Source organism: Pteropus medius, unplaced genomic scaffold (genome assembly GCF_902729225.1).
Source record: "Pteropus medius unplaced genomic scaffold, Ma_sr-lr_union100, whole genome shotgun sequence".
Classification (NCBI taxonomy): Eukaryota; Metazoa; Chordata; class Mammalia; order Chiroptera; family Pteropodidae; genus Pteropus; species Pteropus medius.
In genome coordinates, this window is record NW_024350922.1 from 2,461,852 (window position 1) to 2,479,770 (window position 17,919).

Here is a 17,919-nt window from a genome sequence, read left to right on the forward strand (position 1 = left end):
CCTGCGCAGGGAAGCGTCCACCTGGCTGCGCAGGGAGGGTCTACTTGGCTGCTCACCACCTGCGCAGGGAAGCATCCACCTGGCTGCCCACCACCTGGGCAGGGAGGGTCCACCTGGCTGCTCACCACCTGCACAGGGAGGTGCCTAGAAGCCGAGGCAGTCAAAGGTTTTCTTAGCTACCTGGATTATTTTCCCAGAGCAATTTATTACGGATAATGGGAAGGATGTTCTTTGATTGACTCTTCAACTGCATTCACATTTTGCCACAGAGAACAAAGCAATGTAAAAGAATGAGTTTCTACTGTTTAATTTAGGAAGATACTTGAATTGGCTTAGACGAGTAAATGAAACATTTAGACGACATGAGAAGTGTGCCGGAGTCAGGACACAGGATTAATTTTACTGACTTTTCCTGACAGATAATAAATGGGGATTGTCTTAATAGTCACCAAATGCGTTGGCAATATTTACTGCAGTGCCATAAAATGGTCAACTGGGGCTAACCGCATCTAAAATGAAATTACATCCTGAGTCCATTTCTTTTAACAGAAATAATGAAGACCACCTGGGCAGGCCCGAGTGCACAAGAAGCACCCCGAGTGCACAGATGCCTTCAAGATAACGGAGCCCCGAGGAGGAGCCTCGAGTCCTCTCAAGACCAGTGGGGCCCTCACGTCACCCCAGTCCTCTGCGCAAGCATCAAGGTTAGAAACTGTGAGTTCAGCGGCGAAAGGTCTTGAGTCCACAGAGAAATCCTACGAAAGTTAATAAAACCGGCGTATCACACGGTCAACTACTTACCAATAAATAAACCACAACCGCCGATGTAGGCAAGCCTCTGCTTTCCAGAAGTTCACGGAAACAGGCCTGGGAGAGAGGTGACTGGGTCGTTCAAACCTCCAGGAAATGGTTTCATTATTTTCCGGGATCACCTAGCCCCAAATTTAGTCATGATAATTCAATTCGTGAGTAAAGCCTTGTGCCAGGTCTCTAGGGAATATGAGAAAGCCACGTTCCTTGCATTTAAGACTTTATAACCTGGCTATGGAGAAATATTTAATAATAAAATAACAGCTCTGACTTCTGAACGCTTGCTATGTCCCAGGCACGTTCCAGGCTTTATCTCACGTAAACCAACACTAACCCTGCGACGCAGGTGCTATTAGCCCCATTCTACAGGTGAGAAAACCAAGGCTCAGAGGCCACGTGATTTATAAGGGTCCCGGCTAGGACTGTGGAACTGAGATTTGAATCCAGGCAGTCGACTCCACTGTAGTAAGTTCTGCTACAGAGGTATAAGCGAAAGAGAAACAAACAATAGTTAAAATATATTTCGAATACGGGAGGGATTGGGGGGAACTGCAGGGCAGGTCTGTAAGTGAGGAGCGGGAGCCGAGGGCCATGAGGCTGCCGAGCCAGCCGAGGCCCCATCACGAAGGGCTTCAGAGCTCTGCTCAGCTTCATCCTGTCGACGGTGGGAATGACAGAAACGTCAGTCGGGAAATGCTACGCTTTCACGTGTCAAGATTATTCTGGCGGAAATGACCCAGATGGACTGAAGCAGACGGAGATGAGCTGCAGGAGACGGGTTCAAATGGCTGCGGAATCTGAACGCCTGTCCCAGGTCAACACGGTCGAAGGCTATTTGTCAAAGATGTCCCGTCCCACGTCCGGTGCTCCGTGGACTCTGGGGAAGGCAACGAGTCTTTCTGCGCCTTCGATGTCTTCATCTGGAAAATGGAAACGTCCAACGTGCTCTTAGATTTCATCAGCTCTGAAATTTTCTAAGTCTCACGAAAAATTTCTCTTTGAAATTTAATCTTGGGTGGTCTTAAGTCTGGAGAATCGGGGCTGATCTGTAGAAGCTTTGAATGTGCTTGAAAACATCTCGATGTTTCCTTCTGCTGGGCAAAGAACCGAAATTCTGAAAAAAGAAGACGGCATTATGCTTCCTATCTTTAATCCTATTTATAAAAAAACAACTTTTATTTTGTTGCTCGGTAACTGTGACCTGGAAGAGTTGACTTTGCATAAAAGGAACCCATGGTCCTCTAGTCTTGGTGTCTTTTCTATGATCTTCTTACACAGTGGCTAGGATAGACTTGATGGGAGACTAAGTCACGAGAAGGTATTTTTGAACCCATGTTATTGTTTGTAAGCCAGTTCATTGTCTTTTTACAAGGTATTACCCAAGAGAAAGAAGAGGTGTTATAAGTCTACTGTTATGATTTCCCGGTGACCTATTCATTGACCTTTATAGAAAAGAACTCCTCTCTTCAAATACCTCTAACCCGTGTTATAAATCTGGGGACGTTTTAGATGGTGTAGAGATGGGGTGATCAAGTCATCCCCGTTTGGAACCGTCTCAGAACCAGGACTGAAAGTCTCGGGGCCCAGGAAACCCCTCAGCCTCAGGCAAACTAGGATGGCTGGCTGGTCACCCTAAGACAATGCCCGTGAGATCCAGAACTCGAGAACGTCCAAACCCTCCCTTCTCTTCATCTCCCAACTTCCCACGAGGCTCCTGAAGAGGCCACACAAAGAAGAAACCGCAGTGAGGGGTGAATACGGCGTTTTATCTGATCGTTATTATCGGTTGGGCTAATCCTGACACCTCCAGAAAGCCACAGTAACGCTGTGACAGAGCCCAGGGACGAGTCTCGAGACCGAGGGCCCCCATATTTCTCCTTCGACCCGAATGTAAAAACTCTAGAAGCTAAGGTCCTTTGGCCTGCAGTAAAGTACAAACAGAAGACTAAAGCAAAGATGCATGAGCTTAGGTCCTCGTGCGAGGAAGGAACACAGAGAGATGGCCGGCTTCGGGGCCTGGCTCAGAATGTCCCTCTTAGTCCAAGGGAGCACGATGCGGGAGAGAGAACCGCAGGCGCGTGGTCTCCCGCCGCCGCGTGGCTCTTCTCGGTGGCAGGTGGCAAACGCGGCCTCGCCCGTGCTCAGGAATACCACCGCTATCTCTTCACTGGGGAGCCGCGAGTGGCCAAGAGAGGGGTGACCTCACCCCGCACGACGCTGGCAACGAAACCGAACCGAGAGGCGCGAAGCGTCACTGTGTGAACACGCAAAACCGCGCGAGAAGTCGATTTTCGAATAAAACTGAAAAGTCCAAGCTTATTTCAAAGCCTTTTTAGTTTCTTTAGTAGACAATTTATTTTGATAAACTTGCTCAATAACAAAAATACAAGTGAAGAAAATTATGTTCATTTTATACAGTTTGTATTAACAATTTGTTTTGAAACTATTAATTGAAAAATGTTATAACCAATTAGAAAACAATTCTTAATAAAGTTTGGGGTAATATACAGACCTTGATCACAAACTTCAAAATCTCTTGAGGTGATACAACTAGTAAAATCCTGTGTGAGGAATCTGAGCCACACAGGCCATTTTTTCCTTCATATCTTTTCATCCTTCAAAAACTAGCTCTGAAAGACAGCTTACTGTTTTGTATTGTGAATATAAATTTAACTTTCAAAGATCAGAGTGGGTTGATAAAACAGGTCCTATAATCCGATTAACTGTGGCTAGTAGTCTTTATTAAAAGACAAAAGAAGAGCAACATGTTCTTCCTGTGAAGCCCACGATGCAAAACAACAGCTAAGGGTATATCCAAAGTCAGTTTCCAATACTTTTTCAGGGCCTTTCCGCTACATCGATAGATTGTATGTCACCAGGACCGATTATTATTTTACTGAAGGGATTAAACGGTGAATTCACAGAACAGCAAGTTGGGATATCAAAGCTTTAGGCAAAAGGGAAAAACCAATGAAGTGTTTTTGGTCGTCTAGAACATTAAAAAAAAAAAAAAAAAAAAAGTCCTTCAAAAAAACAAAACGAATGGAACAGAAAATAAGTTTATAAGAAGTAGAAGAGTCAGGAACATTACATACGCACATTAACGACATAGAACATGGATTACCTTTGGAAAGAACCATACTGAAATGTTTGCTTTTAATGAAGATTTTCCACGTTTACAGATGTTTAGGCATGTTTAATAGGAGCTTCCAAAACTTTCAAACTAAGTCCTGTGCAAATAAGACCTATAAAGAGTTTTCAGCAGATCTGACAGTGATGTTCTTAGATATGAGAATAATGCACACGCTAAAAACAATGGAACAGACAAAAGTCTGACAAATGATTGCACCATAAAACAGTGTTTTATATACAGTTTACGAGATACGATTTCCTGTTATAAATTAATACTGTACTATATAGTACTTATAGTGACCTTTTTAAAAGCAACTGCTGCCAGTTGTCTCTTCACTTACAGGATGTACAGAATTTTACACGAATGCGTCCATCTCAATGTCTGGTCTGGAAGAGGACCAAAATCTGGCTTCACACGCTATCTGACGGGACAGTTTGTTCCTGGGTTAGGACGCTGACGGGCTAGAGAGAGTTTTCCCCACCAGCTCCTCATGCACGAGGCCTCCAAGACGATGAGGAAATTAAAGACAATTTAATGGTTTGGGTAATAGATACAAATAAAACCTTCAATTTTTGTCATCTCATATGCAATACCACTGTAAGTCGAAGAAGTAAACAGTGGGGAAATTCTTAGCAGCTGAGAAACCTTCTCTCCCCATGCTCACCATCCAGTTAAAAATATTTCGAGGAACTATTTACAATAAAATTCATCTTTTGGAAGAGAAGAGCTCTTGGTCATATCGCAAGTGAATTTGAACCATACTTTGCTAACACTTTATCTCAGTGGCATAATGGTGACAACGAAAGCTTTCCTTCGGGGTGGCCCACGTGACAGAGGACCAAGCAGATAGATCTCCATGGGAACGGCAATCCCAGATGTCCACGGAAGACGCCCAGTGGGATTCTCAGAAGTGACTGGGCATCGTTAACACTTGGGAAAAGCGTCTCCCTCGGGCACCTTCTAAAGGTGTCTTTGACCCTGGGAAGGAGAGTGTGACAGTCCACCAGGACACTCAGGGAGGCCCACCTCTGACCCCGCTCCCGAGTCAGCAGCCACACGATAAAACGCTGCTGAACTAACAGCAGGACAGCTGTTAAAACGGGCCGGCGTGGAAGACATCGGTCCTCCGTGTCACGCTGTGAACATCCGAGGAGGTGACCCCGTCTCTGAAGAAATCGTGCTGTAACTTATCATCAGGCTTCTACAAACACAGCGCGCCCCCTTTCGGTGGGTGAGGCTGTCACACGTGGACGACACGTGGACGACACGGGACTCCGACTCTACTGACGGGGACATCTGGGCTGCCGTCTCACCGTGGAGAAGAAAAGCTCAGCCCCACGGCCACGAAAACTTACACTCACTGCCACGAAGGACGCTCCTGCCCCACGTTTCCCACGGGAGATCGTCTACGGCGTCCGCCGGGGACAAACGCTGGGCAGACACCAAGGCGCGGAGGCGTGACGAGGAGAAACACTGCACTTGAAACCCAGCGGCGGGTGCGACGATGAGCTGCGATGCTTCTCTTAGGAAAAAACGGAAAGCTGCGGGGTTAGCACAGCCCTTTAAAGTAAACGCGGAAGTGTTTAGCGCTCAGCCAACGAAGGCGAACAGCATACAAAGGAAGCATCGTATTGCTCAGGGTTTTGGTAAAGGAGATGTGTTAATAATGCTTACAGGTGAAAAGGACATAAATATAATTTTGAGAGCAGAGTGATGTGAGTGTCGTAAGGAGCTGAAATATCGGGGTTACTGGAGAACTTTGTATTTCCGTTTTGTGCGCTCGAACACGTAAGATGCATCGTTAATGCAACAGACTGAGCCGGTAGAAAAAGCAGCTCTGCACGACAGACAGCAAGCAGTTGCCGATAGTTTAAATAGTGTCAGATTCCCCAAATGACAAGGTTTGACGTGATCTTACCTCCTACTACCGTATACAAATAAATTAATCCTGCCAGGAATTTTAGCTTAACTTAAAGTTGCACCTAGAAAGATGTGGGATTATTTGTACCTATTACAAAAACCTGTTGAAATTAGGGCTGCTACAAAGAATGAGGTAAACTGAAGACTCTCTCCGCTACGCAGCCTTCAGATAAATGGCTTTTTTTCTATTGAGTTCTAGGTTTGCACACCACAGTGTTTCGCTAGCGAAGCATTCAGAGTTCTCTTCCAGGAACTGTTTGCATGTGTGTGTGTGTAAATTGACACACCCACACGCACACACATATATACACACTGTATACTGCATCAGCAAAATATATATATTATATATATATTTATATAAATATAAGGAACATTTCCCCCCCGCCACCCCCAGCGACATGTTTCTTAGTGTTTGATTTTTTTTCTTTTGTACACAGAGAATAGGGCATTTCAGAATTTTTACAGACATTTTCGCAAACGAGTTTTGATCTCCCGGCCTCTGGGTGCAGCGACGCCGGTGGCACCGGTGCCCGAGGCTCCCGGCAGCGGACGGAGGCCGCGACGCTCGTACATCCCTCCGGTCCACCTCGATCCGTTACCACTGAGCACGTGTTTTCCTCGAATGAATCGTTAGACGTTAAAAACGGAACAGCAGAGTCACCGAGGGCCACGTCGTCTTCGGTGTCAAGTGCCCTCCCTCGCTAGGTTGCTTTCGCAGTGTGGACCTGACCGCCTGAATAGGCTCCGGAGATTTAAGTCAATATTGTCTGTATTTGGTTATGGGAAAGGCTCTCATTATTTTTAAAATCCAAAGTGCATAGTGAGAACAAATCAAAGCGTTTGTTTTTCTTTCCAGCATCAGCTTCATCTGAGCATCTTCCCATGAGAGGACTACTCAGATGCCTTGCCTTTGTCCTCCTCGCCCTCCAAGAAATAAAAAATAAAATAAAATATAAAATAATAAAAGAGTCAAGCAATTTAGACATTCATCAGCCTGGTAAACAAACTTTGCCAGCAAAGAGAAGTCCTACTATTGTAAAGAAAATCGATAAGACAAAAAGTACGTATGACGACCCAACTACCGTGTTGTTGGGTAATTTATAAGGTTGGCCTCCGACTTCATTGATGTAAAATCCTATTGGAAATATTAGGGCAGCCATACAGAAAAGGATCACTGTAAAAAACAAACCAAAACACAACATTAGTAACATGGTTTGGTGATGAGGAAAACAATGACATTTGGGTACAGAGGAAGTTTTATAACGGCTGTGGGTTGATAACATGGTCACATCTGTTAAGCACACACCCCAGATCTCGTAATATCCCCCAAAGCCTCACCGGTAAATACGGCAAAAGCCGGGTTAGCTTTTTAAGAAGATTTCAAACATCAGCATTAAGAAAGGCTCCTAAGAACTACTAAGGGCTCCCACGTGCTATTCTTGACTATTTAAGGCCGTGACTAAGGTGTCTGGCCAGAGTCACACAGGGGTTCGCTTCTGCCTGTGCAATCTTAGGCTCCTGGTTTCCTTCTGCAAATGGGCTAAGTTCTAGAAGTAGAAACCAACCAGTAGCGAGTCCCTGGCACCGTGCTGGGCTGAGAGCGAGCGCTGCACGAACTCTGCACATTATCGCCAGTTCTGACTTTGCCAAGTCTCCGCTCCCCTCAGCTGGTGTTGCTTAGAAGGGACAGGAGAGAAGGTACACGTGAGAACCACGTGCCTTACTCCGGTTTAAAATCAGCTAGTGACGAGAACCTTAGACATCTGATTAGCGAACTGTCAGGGTGGTTCTCTCTCATCATGGACGAAGTTCCAAAAAAAAAAAAAATTGTCAGGTTTCTGAACACACAGAGGTTCAAGCGGGGGAGGGTGGGAAAACCTTTGAGTTTTGTATGCGAACACAGTGCAATATATTATTTGCTAAAACGTTTCTAGAAAGGTAACAGAAACCCAACGTCTGGGTGGAAGTAATTCCAGAGGCCCTTGTTTTAGCCAGCGGTGCGCTCCCTTGTGCTACCAAAAAAAACACTCTTCTTAGTGAACGCAAATTACCGAGAGATAGGCTAGCTCTCCCAAGAAAATAGTTTATGCTTTCTGAAAGCACATTAGTCAAATGCTCACAGTCCTTCTAACGTCTCTGGAGGCAGAAACATTTCTTCAGTGACGTGAGGACAGACGACCACCGTCACTGTGCATGACTGGACGCTTTCCACCATCATCCGAATGAGGAGTCTTTTCCAAGTTAAACCCACCCCAGGAATACTGACCACCGGGTCCTGGTGACACTTGTCCTATAAATTACGTTCGTGTTAGTCAATCGACAAACTTTAATAGGGTCCAGGAACCAAGGAGTCTTTTCCTGGAAGGAATAGCTCCAGAAAGGTATTAAAAAGTAACATTTTTCAAGCAATATACTAACTCAAGAGACACTTGTTTGCTCTGCACTATTTAAGTGAATTATTTTATATTATATAGACGCACAGCCTATCCCATTTTGGGTAAAAGACCACACCAAATAATGTTACATAAGCAAATTTGGATTCTTTCCGATACCTACTAGAACCAATGAAAAATTCAGGAATTAAGTATTAGTTAGACCTTCTGGCCTTTCTGCTGTACAGTCAGCAATCAATAATGTTATGAGTGTTGCCAATGCCCCTCATCAGTATTATCTGTCACCAATTTCTAACGGTCCTTATGCCTTAAATAGGGTTTGGTAGTAAAATGAAAACACAATCTATGTAGCTATATACAATCTAATAAAAACGATGGGATACGATTATTGTTTTCAAAACAATGTGTTTCTTAATGACTAATCTCGAGAAACAAATAGTTTAGAACTGCTTTAGAGACAGGCAGATATTAGTTCATTCTGTTAACAGATATGCCAACTTTATTCCATCCTTTCTTATTTTCTATTGTAAAATAAAAATTAATCCATTATAATGAAGTAATCGTTTAATGACTGTATTTAAGATAGAGTTTAATATTTTACAAGAGTTAAATATTTTCCAAAATGGTTAGGAAAAGCTTACTCAAAATTTAAAGGAAGCGATTCAATCTAATTTTGGTTTTTAATCCAAAAAATTAGGTTCTCTATACTTCCTGGGGGAGATTTAATGTGGGTGGATGAGTTTTCTTTTAAGCTATTGAGACCTGGAAAGTTACTTTAGATCTTAAAATATTATTAATGCTGATAATATCGACTTTTGACAATTCAGTTCTGGGCCCTAAATAAGCCTAAAAAATCACAATTTCATACGCTCCACGGAGGTGAGCGACAGGTATCAGGTGCAATGGCAGATGAGGACGTAAATCGGGGTTGCAAAGGGAAGGATGAGAGTCAGAGTTGCAGAAACAGGCCCTCGTCACCCCAGACCTATGTGCGGCTCACCCCTGAGGGAGCTCCCCACTGCCAAAGCCAGCAGAGGACAGCGCCCTCCCACCCTCACCCAAACGATTTTACCTGCAGCAGACACATGGCAGCAGAGATGATGGACACCAGCACATTGCCAAGTGCGACAAAAGCCTAGGGGGACCCTGGTCCTTCACGGGACTGCCACTCCAGCGGGCTAGTTCCGGTGTCAAAAACAATGGATTTAAGGGATGCTGGGAGAGGTGCAACTCTATGCCTACTTAGATGACATTAAGTCCAAGATACATCGCTGAGCTAAAAAAGCAAGGTGCGGACATTATAAACAGAATGAAGAGATTCTTGTGGAACACTCATACTCAAACACTTCCATGCAAATGCATCTGGAAGGACATCCTACAAACAGGTAACGACTGTTGCCTCAAGAATACTTCGGGTGACCCTTTCACAGCCTTTGAATTATATATCATACGCACATATTATTTGTAAAAGTAATTTAAAAAATAAAGGAAAAACGCTGCATGTGGGGGTAGTAGCTATGTGTACTTAAATACTCTCTACTGAAGGAAAATGAAAAAGATAATTATAGTTCTCTTTATCGGGTCACGAGATACAATGGCTCGGTGAGCATCTTAGTGCTCTGACTCATAGCACGTTGCTAAACTATATTCGAGATCGTTCCTATTCAGAGCATAAGCGTTCCTAAATTTAACCTAAACGCAGAAAGTACATCCTTCCTTACGGATTTTACTGAGGGTGAATTCTAGCTGGGTGAGTGACTGCACCGTGAGGGAAGAGCCTCTTTAGATTCCTCATCGCCACCCTGTAACTCAGCGGCGTGTCCCTGTGACCCCTTCCGGACCCTGCTGCCCAGGAAAGCACCATCTTGGGAGGGCTGTCGACCTCCAACGAGATCGTCGACTTGACTCATATTTCTTAACAAGGATGGAACCGACTTTTTATGTCAAAAGCAACATATCTAAATTTTAAAATTAAGGGAGATATAGAGGCAGAAATAAAACAACAGAACCAGGAACATGTACATTAAGAGAGTTTCACACAGAGAGAGAGAGCGAGAGAGCGAGAGAGCGAGAGAGCGAGAGAGAGAGCGAGAGAGCGAGAGAGCGAGAGAGAGAGAGAGCGAGAGAGCGAGAGAGCGAGAGAGCGAGAGAGCGAGAGAGAGAGAGAGAGCGCGCGCGTGCCAGAGATCCGTGAACTAATCTCTCTATCTTATGGTCTTTGAGGATAAATTGAGTTTTAACATTATAGGGATATGTGGGATTATGCTTCACCGCTATCATACAAGTTCTAAATGAAAATATCAAATGAAAGTAGGCTGTGTTATAATATTCATTTTTAAAACCTTAAGCAAACCTGAGATGATTTTAAGGCACTGAATTAAAAGTTAAATGCACAGCATCTGGCATAAAAGTATCGTTATCTTGTTCTTTAGAGCAACGTGTCTCGACAGGGCCCTCCTGCCATTTGGGGCCAGAGAAGTCTTTGTTGCAGGGGGCTGTCCTGGGCATTCGTAAGGTGTCTGGCAGCATCCCTGGCCTCTGCTCACTAGGTGTCAGTAGCATCCCCCTAGTTGTGACAATCAAAAATGTCCCCAGACATTGATAAATGGACCCTGGGGGCAAAATTGCTTTAGAGAGAAAGAAGCCAGAAAGCAGAATTACAGAAATATCTTCTTCGTGCATATTGGTTTAACTTGGGACAAGCCTCTGATGTGTTTCGAAATTAAACCGATTTTGCAAAGTACAACAGAGTGTGCAATATATAAATATATCACACTCTTGGGCATAGCTTAATGAGTAAGAAATGTTGAGAAACGGTTATTAAACAACAAAATGTGTTGATTTTTCAACGGTGACACACGACTCAGTCGAAACTCAAAATCAGTGATACTAAAAAGCACATCACCACCTTCATCTAATTTTTGTTTGTTATATTTTCATCTAGATTTATCTTTATTTGACAGAAGATACCAATACCGTCAAGAAGAGGAAAAGACTCAGATTAACGGTAGCTCTGAGTCACGGACCTGAAACACTTACGTCACAGTATGGGCAAAAGTAAAATGCATTAAGATAGCATTTCATACAGAGAGGCTAAGGTTTTGGACGTCCCGGTCCCGGTCCCATGGTGACACCGCTGAGAACCGACAGCTCATGTGACGGTCAGGGTCCTTATCACTGATTCCCGATGATCTTCGCAAAAACCCCAGGCGTGCGTGCGCCTTCTGGACAAATTCAGTGAGCACAGGTTACTTACTTCCAGTGAACGCGATCCATCGAGCGTATTTTGTAGCTTCTCTTCGCCAGTGGGAAGCCACCAGCAAACCGCAAGTGACAGTCAATGAAATGATTCCCATGATGATAAAAAACAGCGTGGTGACCCACTCTGGGGGCAGTCGAGGTGGGATGCACGTTCGGTCTCGTCCGTGGATTGTCTGACACTGTCGCACCAGGCCCACAGTGAGCGCTCCTGGGGGAGATGCAAAGGCAGGAATATTTTAGTGGGTTTGGCACGCCCGGGGAACAGTCCCTCCTAGCCCTTAAATCGGATTTCTCTCTACATGGGTCATCCCAGCCCTTAATTCCCCCGAGCCCCGCTGTCACGCACTCTGCCGTACTTGTAACGCAGTCATACTTGGCTTAACATACAAAGTGAACTTAAAAAAAAACCTTCGCTATAGCCATTAAAAGGCACTTCATTTAATCGTGCATTAAACAAATACTTTGCTGAGCACCTGTGTCAGGCACGGTTCTGGGCTCCAGAAAAATAACAGCGAACATGACGGATGCGGTTCCTGCTCTTGATGAGCTCACATACTAGCAGAAAGAAATGGAACCTGTCTATTTCCAGATCCAAGACTCACTGTATATTGTTTTATTTTGGCTGAGGAGAAAAACACTTTGCTGGAAATTGAAGGCAAACTTGAAATATGTCTATGCATAATATACAAGTGGCGTTAAATAATGGATTAAATACTAGAACCGATATATTTTATTAAAGTTAAAAGGTCTAAGAATATAATATACTCAAGAAAATGTTGAGAAAACTAGTGAATTTCTCCATTTGGTAAGTTCAACGATTTTTGTACAATATACAAATCTTCACAATTGGCAAACCAGTATGGCATTAGGCAGAAAAGCATAAATGCATTAGTGGTAAATTTTAAAGAGCCCCCTCTCTCCTTATCCACTGAAATAACAGAAAAGTGATTTTTGTAAAAATCCAAGTGCTATTTTTATACAAACACGCTCTCGTGTCAAAGGAAGCCCTCTACCAAATTTGGAGTGAGCTAATTTATAGAAACCTACATGAAGAAGGCGAAAAGTAATTATTTTATCTACTTTCCCGCAGAGAACAATCAGAAATTTCTGGAATCATTGAAAACATAATAGATTTCTGCATCTGCTGGGACCGAGTGCCCTTTTGGAGGACGGGGAGCTGTCGTGGGTTGGGGATTCTGGGGGAAAAGGGCTCTCCTGTGACTTGTGTTTTGCCACTGATTCGTTTTTAGAAATAAAGCGATGTGTTCAAAGAAAACGACGTGGGAAATCAGTCGTTCCCCGCAAACCGAGCAGTAGTCGCCCTTTGCCTCTGACGGACTACGTGTGCCGCACGTCCTTCAGCAGATGGAAGGAGACAGCTCGCGGTGACAAGCTGTACCTTTTCCTCTCGAAGCATCTCATAACTGGGCCCACTACGGTGTCCTTGTAGGTGCAACGGCAGGATTCTGGGCTTCTCTCTGGCAGGATGGGGGCGGATGGGGGCGGCAGGGGAACAGAAAGGGAGCTAACCTCCACATCGACGCCCCCCGCTATCCCTCCTTCTAGCTGCCGTTTGGGGCTGAGTGACTTCATAGGCCAAAGAGAAATAAATCCAGGTCAAAGTTTTTGACATTCCACTTTTCTAGTCTCAAGCGATCACCACGATAACCTTCGCAGTATCGTGGTGATCGCTTGAGACTAGAAAAGGAGGAAGGACGGGCTGAGGAGGCACCGCGGGGCTGCGAAATTGGTCTTAAATCGAAACACCAAAGTTTCCTTGAAAAGAAAACTTGGGGAGAGCGGGGTGTCTCATTACGATAAAGCATTTTACCGTGATTTTAGAAATAAAGATGGCATTCACAGCAGTGCGCAGGGACACCTCACAGGACACTCCTGCTCACTCAGCACACACCTGACGAGTCGCCCTCTGAAGTCACCGTCCCACTTGCTGTGAGAACAGACAGCGGGCATGAAAGACCCTCAGACAAAATGCGACAGTGTGGATTCTGGTGATAGCTGTAACTTTGCTCACAGTTTCGCTGGTAACTACAGCTAGTGGGCTTCGATTTACATTTCAGAATTTTCTTTTGCTGGCAAATATTTAAACCTGTAGGTTCAGTAAATCCTAACTAAAACATCTCTGCTTCGAAATACCCGAGTCTCCTCCGACGCTTTTCTTGCTTTCTGTTTCCGGCCCTGGCGGGGAGCCTCGGGGCTCTCGGGCGGACTGTCACCTGCTGTGCCTCGCTGAGTGGGACCCCTTCTTTGTCCCAGCCGGCCTGGCACACCGCAACAGTCAGAAAAGGAACTCAGAGGGAGACCCTCCACGAACCAGCGGAAACGGGTGACCTGACAGGTGCCACGCGCCCACAGTGACAAAAGTCCTGTCGCAAGTCAAGACCGAACACCCAGCAGCTAACGCTAACAGACGACCAGGAGGGCGACTGTATCTAAGAGAATCAATTCAGCAAGATTTTCCTGAGCGTTTTTATGTGCTCAGCACTGCCGCAGTGGTCACAGGCTCCAAGGCTAAGGCTCTAGTGACACCGTCGGTGAAAACGGGCTTCCCTGAGACACAGCGTACGAGGGCCAGTGCGAACCGCGGTCGGCCAGTGTTCTAAAAATCGCTTTCTTAAGACTCCAGGTGAACGTAATTCACATCAGTCACGTGTGTGCCCTAAGCCGTCTGGGTAAAGGGATCTGCAAAGGTAACGATGCTGTGGCTGTGACATCTTCCAAGTCCCAGCTTCCCACAGGCCTTTAAATCACCTCTCACCCAAAAGAATTCTCTCTCGCGCCGACTAGTCGAGATCTTTTACATCTGTCAGATTCTCTGAACACATTCAGTCTGTACCACCAGCCGTGTACTTGAGTTTAAATTAGCTTCTTTTTACCTCCGACAGAAAAAGAACCTTCTGCTTCACTGGAACCCCCAGAACGGCCTGCGGCAGTGGGCGTGGGGCGGGAATTAATAAGCGTGTGGTGAACCCACATGAGGAAGGGACAAGCTGAGTGTCAAATAAATCAGGCTGCATCGGATAGGCTCTGCAGTGGGACTGTCTCAGTGCGATTTCCCGAAGCGCACTAATTAGACACTACCCAGCCATTCACTAATTTTTGTTTTACCCAACAGGTCTTTTGCTTCTTGACAGGACCTGTAATTCCTTTCCCCAGCCAATCCATCTTTCCCCTGCAGCTGTTTCCTAGGTAACCAATCCAGCTGAATAAAAGACTTGCACACAAAAGGAAAAAGGAAACTGAACTAGGAACTATAGCATCCCACGTGCCTTTTAGTGTCTCACCTGCGTCGCCTAACGCACACGAGCACGTCGCAGTGTCTTAACGGGGCCTCCCCTGTTGAGTGGGGTATCGTGACTAAGGAGGCTTTTGACATTCATCACCTACATAGACACCGTTGAAATGAAGGCACAGACGGTCTCGGCATGTCTCCTGCCACGGTGAGGATGCTCACGCATGTCATCGCTATGAGGATGCTCACGCATGTCATCGCTGTGCCGCAGGAAATCTGAAACACGGGAGTGCAAAGCAGAGGCACACACACCTGCCAGACTGTCAGAGCACACCACGTGCACTGAGTGCATGCCAGCCCGGCCACGGGGAGCAGTGGGATATGGTTTCTGAGGAGACTGCAGTTATCAATAGTGCTGAGGATCCCTTGTACATGAGAATTCATTTTCTTCCTGCTTCAAGATTTTCTTCAAGATTTTCTTTATGTCTTTGGCTTGCGATGGTTTGACTATGATTTGACTAGCTGCAGATTACTCTGAGTCGATCCTACCCGGTATTTGAGGTTTTTCAAAATGCAGATTAAAGTTTTTTATCATATTTGGAGATTTGTTCAGATATTCTTTTTGTCCCTTTCTCTCTCTCTCCTCTTTCTGGAACTCCCATTATGTGTACACCGGAATACCTGATGTCTCATGGGTCTCTCGTGCTCCGTTCATTTAAAACATTTTTTTCTTTCTGTTCCTCAGATTAGATCATTTTGGTCGACTCGTCTTCAAGTTCGCTGGTTCTTTCTTCTGCCAACTTCCATTTTAGTTATTGTATTTTTCAACTCCGGGATTTCTATTTTTTTTATAATTCCCATCTCTTTGTAAGATAGTCTCTACATAGTGAGACATTGTTTTCTTATGCTCCTTTAATTCTTTACACGTCGTTTCTGTATTTTTGCAACATATTTTTCACAGCTGATTTAAACTCTGTCTAGCAGGCCCAATGTCTGGATTTCCTTAGACACCGTTTCTAATGACTTCTTTTATTTTTCTGTGTTTAGGCCACACTTCCCTGTTTGTGTGTCTTGTAATTTCTAGTTGAAAACGGAAATTTTAAAATAACACAATGTGACAGCTGTGGATATCATATGTCCGGGCTTTATTGTTATTACGGTTTGTTCACTGACTTTCCGAGAGCGGTTCTGTAAAGTTTGTATTCACTGATGTGTGTGGCCTCTGAAGTCTCTGTTCCATCAACACGGCGGTCAGCTAATGGCCGAAACAGGATTTCTTTCAATGCCCTGCAATGCCTCTCAGCCTGTGCTGTGTGTGTCTGCTGCGGCACACTGTCGATGCTCCGGCAGGTGATTTACAGCTCTGCCTTAGTACTCACGTCCTGCTTGCAGTCTCAAGATCAGCTGGAATTACGAGGGGAGGGCGTTCCCAGGTCTCTCCTGGGCATGTGGGCATCCCTGACCAGGTGTGTGGCCTTCTAGATTCCTCGGGATGTGTTGGAGCTTTTCAGAGGCTCCTAGGAACATCCTGTTACCCAGTTTTTCCTTTATGTTTTTGGTCAACCTTTTGTCCGCATCACCTGGGACCACCACCCTCGCTCGGTACCTGTAATGCTAAGCCACTGGTGCTGATTGTCTTTGACGAATGTCCTGGGGGCAGGGCAGAGGGAGCTCGGAATCTGGTCCAAGAAAGGTAAGCCCTGAAAAAAGATATCTTCAGTGAGCTGCCAGACAGTCGAATCATGACAATTCTCTGATGGGGCTTTAAGGAGCACCAAACCCTTGTGCCCTCTCGAGTGGCTGCTCGGCTGCTGTTTCTCACGGCTGCCATAGTTGCAAGGCTATTGGCTTTGCAGGCTAGTGGAGCGGGGGATGGGGGACGAGATGAGCACAACTTACAACTGTCACAGAGTTTACGGTTCTTACCAAAATTCAGGGGATTTTCTTAAATTAATGCTCCTTGGATTGTTGAAAACCTTCATTTCCAGAGTTCTGAAAGAGCTGATCTGACAATTTTTGCCAGTGTTCTCATCGCATTTATGGAGGAGCTGATTTTCAGAAGTCCCTATTCCACTATTCCAGAAGTTAAACACAAAAGGTCACAATTTAAATCTCAGCTTTGCTACATCTGGGCAGGTCACTTAATCTTTCTAAGCCTGCTTTGGCCGGAAAATAATATGACCTACCATTTAGGTTTCTGTGAGAATTAATACCTGGAAAGCAACCGGAACTGTAAGCACTGAATAATTATCACATGCTTTCAGGAAAGGAAATTAGATATTTTTGTTTTAGTTAAAAAATACACACACAGAGGACAGCAGTAGACACGCTAATTTAACACAATAATTCAATCGTATGCTCATGAAACTCACATTCGAAAATGAAGAGCGTGAGACTTGATGGTCGCGAAGGCTGCTGGTCATGACAAGTACTCAGGACCCTTTGCTCCCCTGCCCGACTGCCTTCGTACATCACTCAGATTGAAGAGTAAGCACAAGGCCAGTTCACACTGAACTGGGGACAGATTTCACAGAAACGGCAGTGCTGGGAACATTGAGACTGGGAATGGTTTGCTAATAGGATGAAATCGCAGAATGTTGTTACGTAGCAAGAACATAAAAAGCGATTGTTAAGTTCTTTTTGTTTGATTTTCTTTTCTCTTTGTATTGGCTTTTCTATTCCTATTAAAAACACAACTACCGCCAGCTGTTCGTAAGCAGGGCTGTAGATCAGAGGGAATAGCTCATTTTACGATCGACTAAATCAAACCTAAAATTGTCCTCTCATTGTAGCTTAATCTATCAGCCCTTGCTCCATAAACTTGGCCTTGAGTCTAATCCTATAGAGACATTAAACATAAACTAGCAGCGAATCTTTATTTTATTTTATTTTAAACGTCTACAGCACCTGGTCTCCCTCGGTGGTCTCCCATCCAAGTACCCTGCTTAGCTTCCGAGAGCAGACGGGATTGGGCTCGTTCAGGGTGGCATGGCCGTAGACTGAATCTTTATTTTAATATCTGCTTTATTGACAAGTACGATATACCAGAATCTGTCCTATTACTCTTCCCTTCACTGAAGCTCTTACTATAATGCACGAAAAAGTCCTTAAAGAAAAGCTCACCGCAACTTTTAAACTGTCCACACAATGTA

At 44.8% G+C, this 17,919-nt stretch overlaps 1 protein-coding gene and 1 long non-coding RNA gene across 3 annotated transcripts in view; both read right to left on the reverse strand.

Annotated features, from left to right (window-relative positions):
- The window catches only part of LOC120584512 (uncharacterized), a 1,047-nt gene extending 441 nt beyond the window's left edge, over nucleotides 1-606 (reverse strand). Inside the window, exons 1-2 of the long non-coding RNA XR_005648058.1 lie at nucleotides 129-606; nucleotides 22-94 (exon numbers count right to left, since the gene is read on the reverse strand). This is a non-coding gene — a long non-coding RNA (uncharacterized LOC120584512). The remainder of the gene's footprint in view (nucleotides 1-21; nucleotides 95-128) is intronic.
- Nucleotides 607-3,853: 3,247 nt separating this feature from the next.
- MOSMO (modulator of smoothened) overlaps nucleotides 3,854-17,919 on the reverse strand; it is a 54,603-nt gene continuing 40,537 nt past the window's right edge. Inside the window, exons 1-4 of one of the 2 annotated variants that reach the window (XM_039840256.1) lie at nucleotides 17,140-17,312; nucleotides 16,374-16,467; nucleotides 11,513-11,725; nucleotides 3,854-7,037 (exon numbers count right to left, since the gene is read on the reverse strand). In XM_039840256.1, the coding sequence (XP_039696190.1) occupies nucleotides 6,853-7,037; nucleotides 11,513-11,725; nucleotides 16,374-16,467; nucleotides 17,140-17,190 (543 nt within the window). In that variant the 5' untranslated portion in view covers nucleotides 17,191-17,312 and the 3' untranslated portion in view covers nucleotides 3,854-6,852. Of the gene's footprint in view, nucleotides 7,038-11,512; nucleotides 11,726-16,373; nucleotides 16,468-17,139; nucleotides 17,313-17,919 lie in introns of those variants that run through there. The other variant, XM_039840257.1, reaches the window with a different exon arrangement.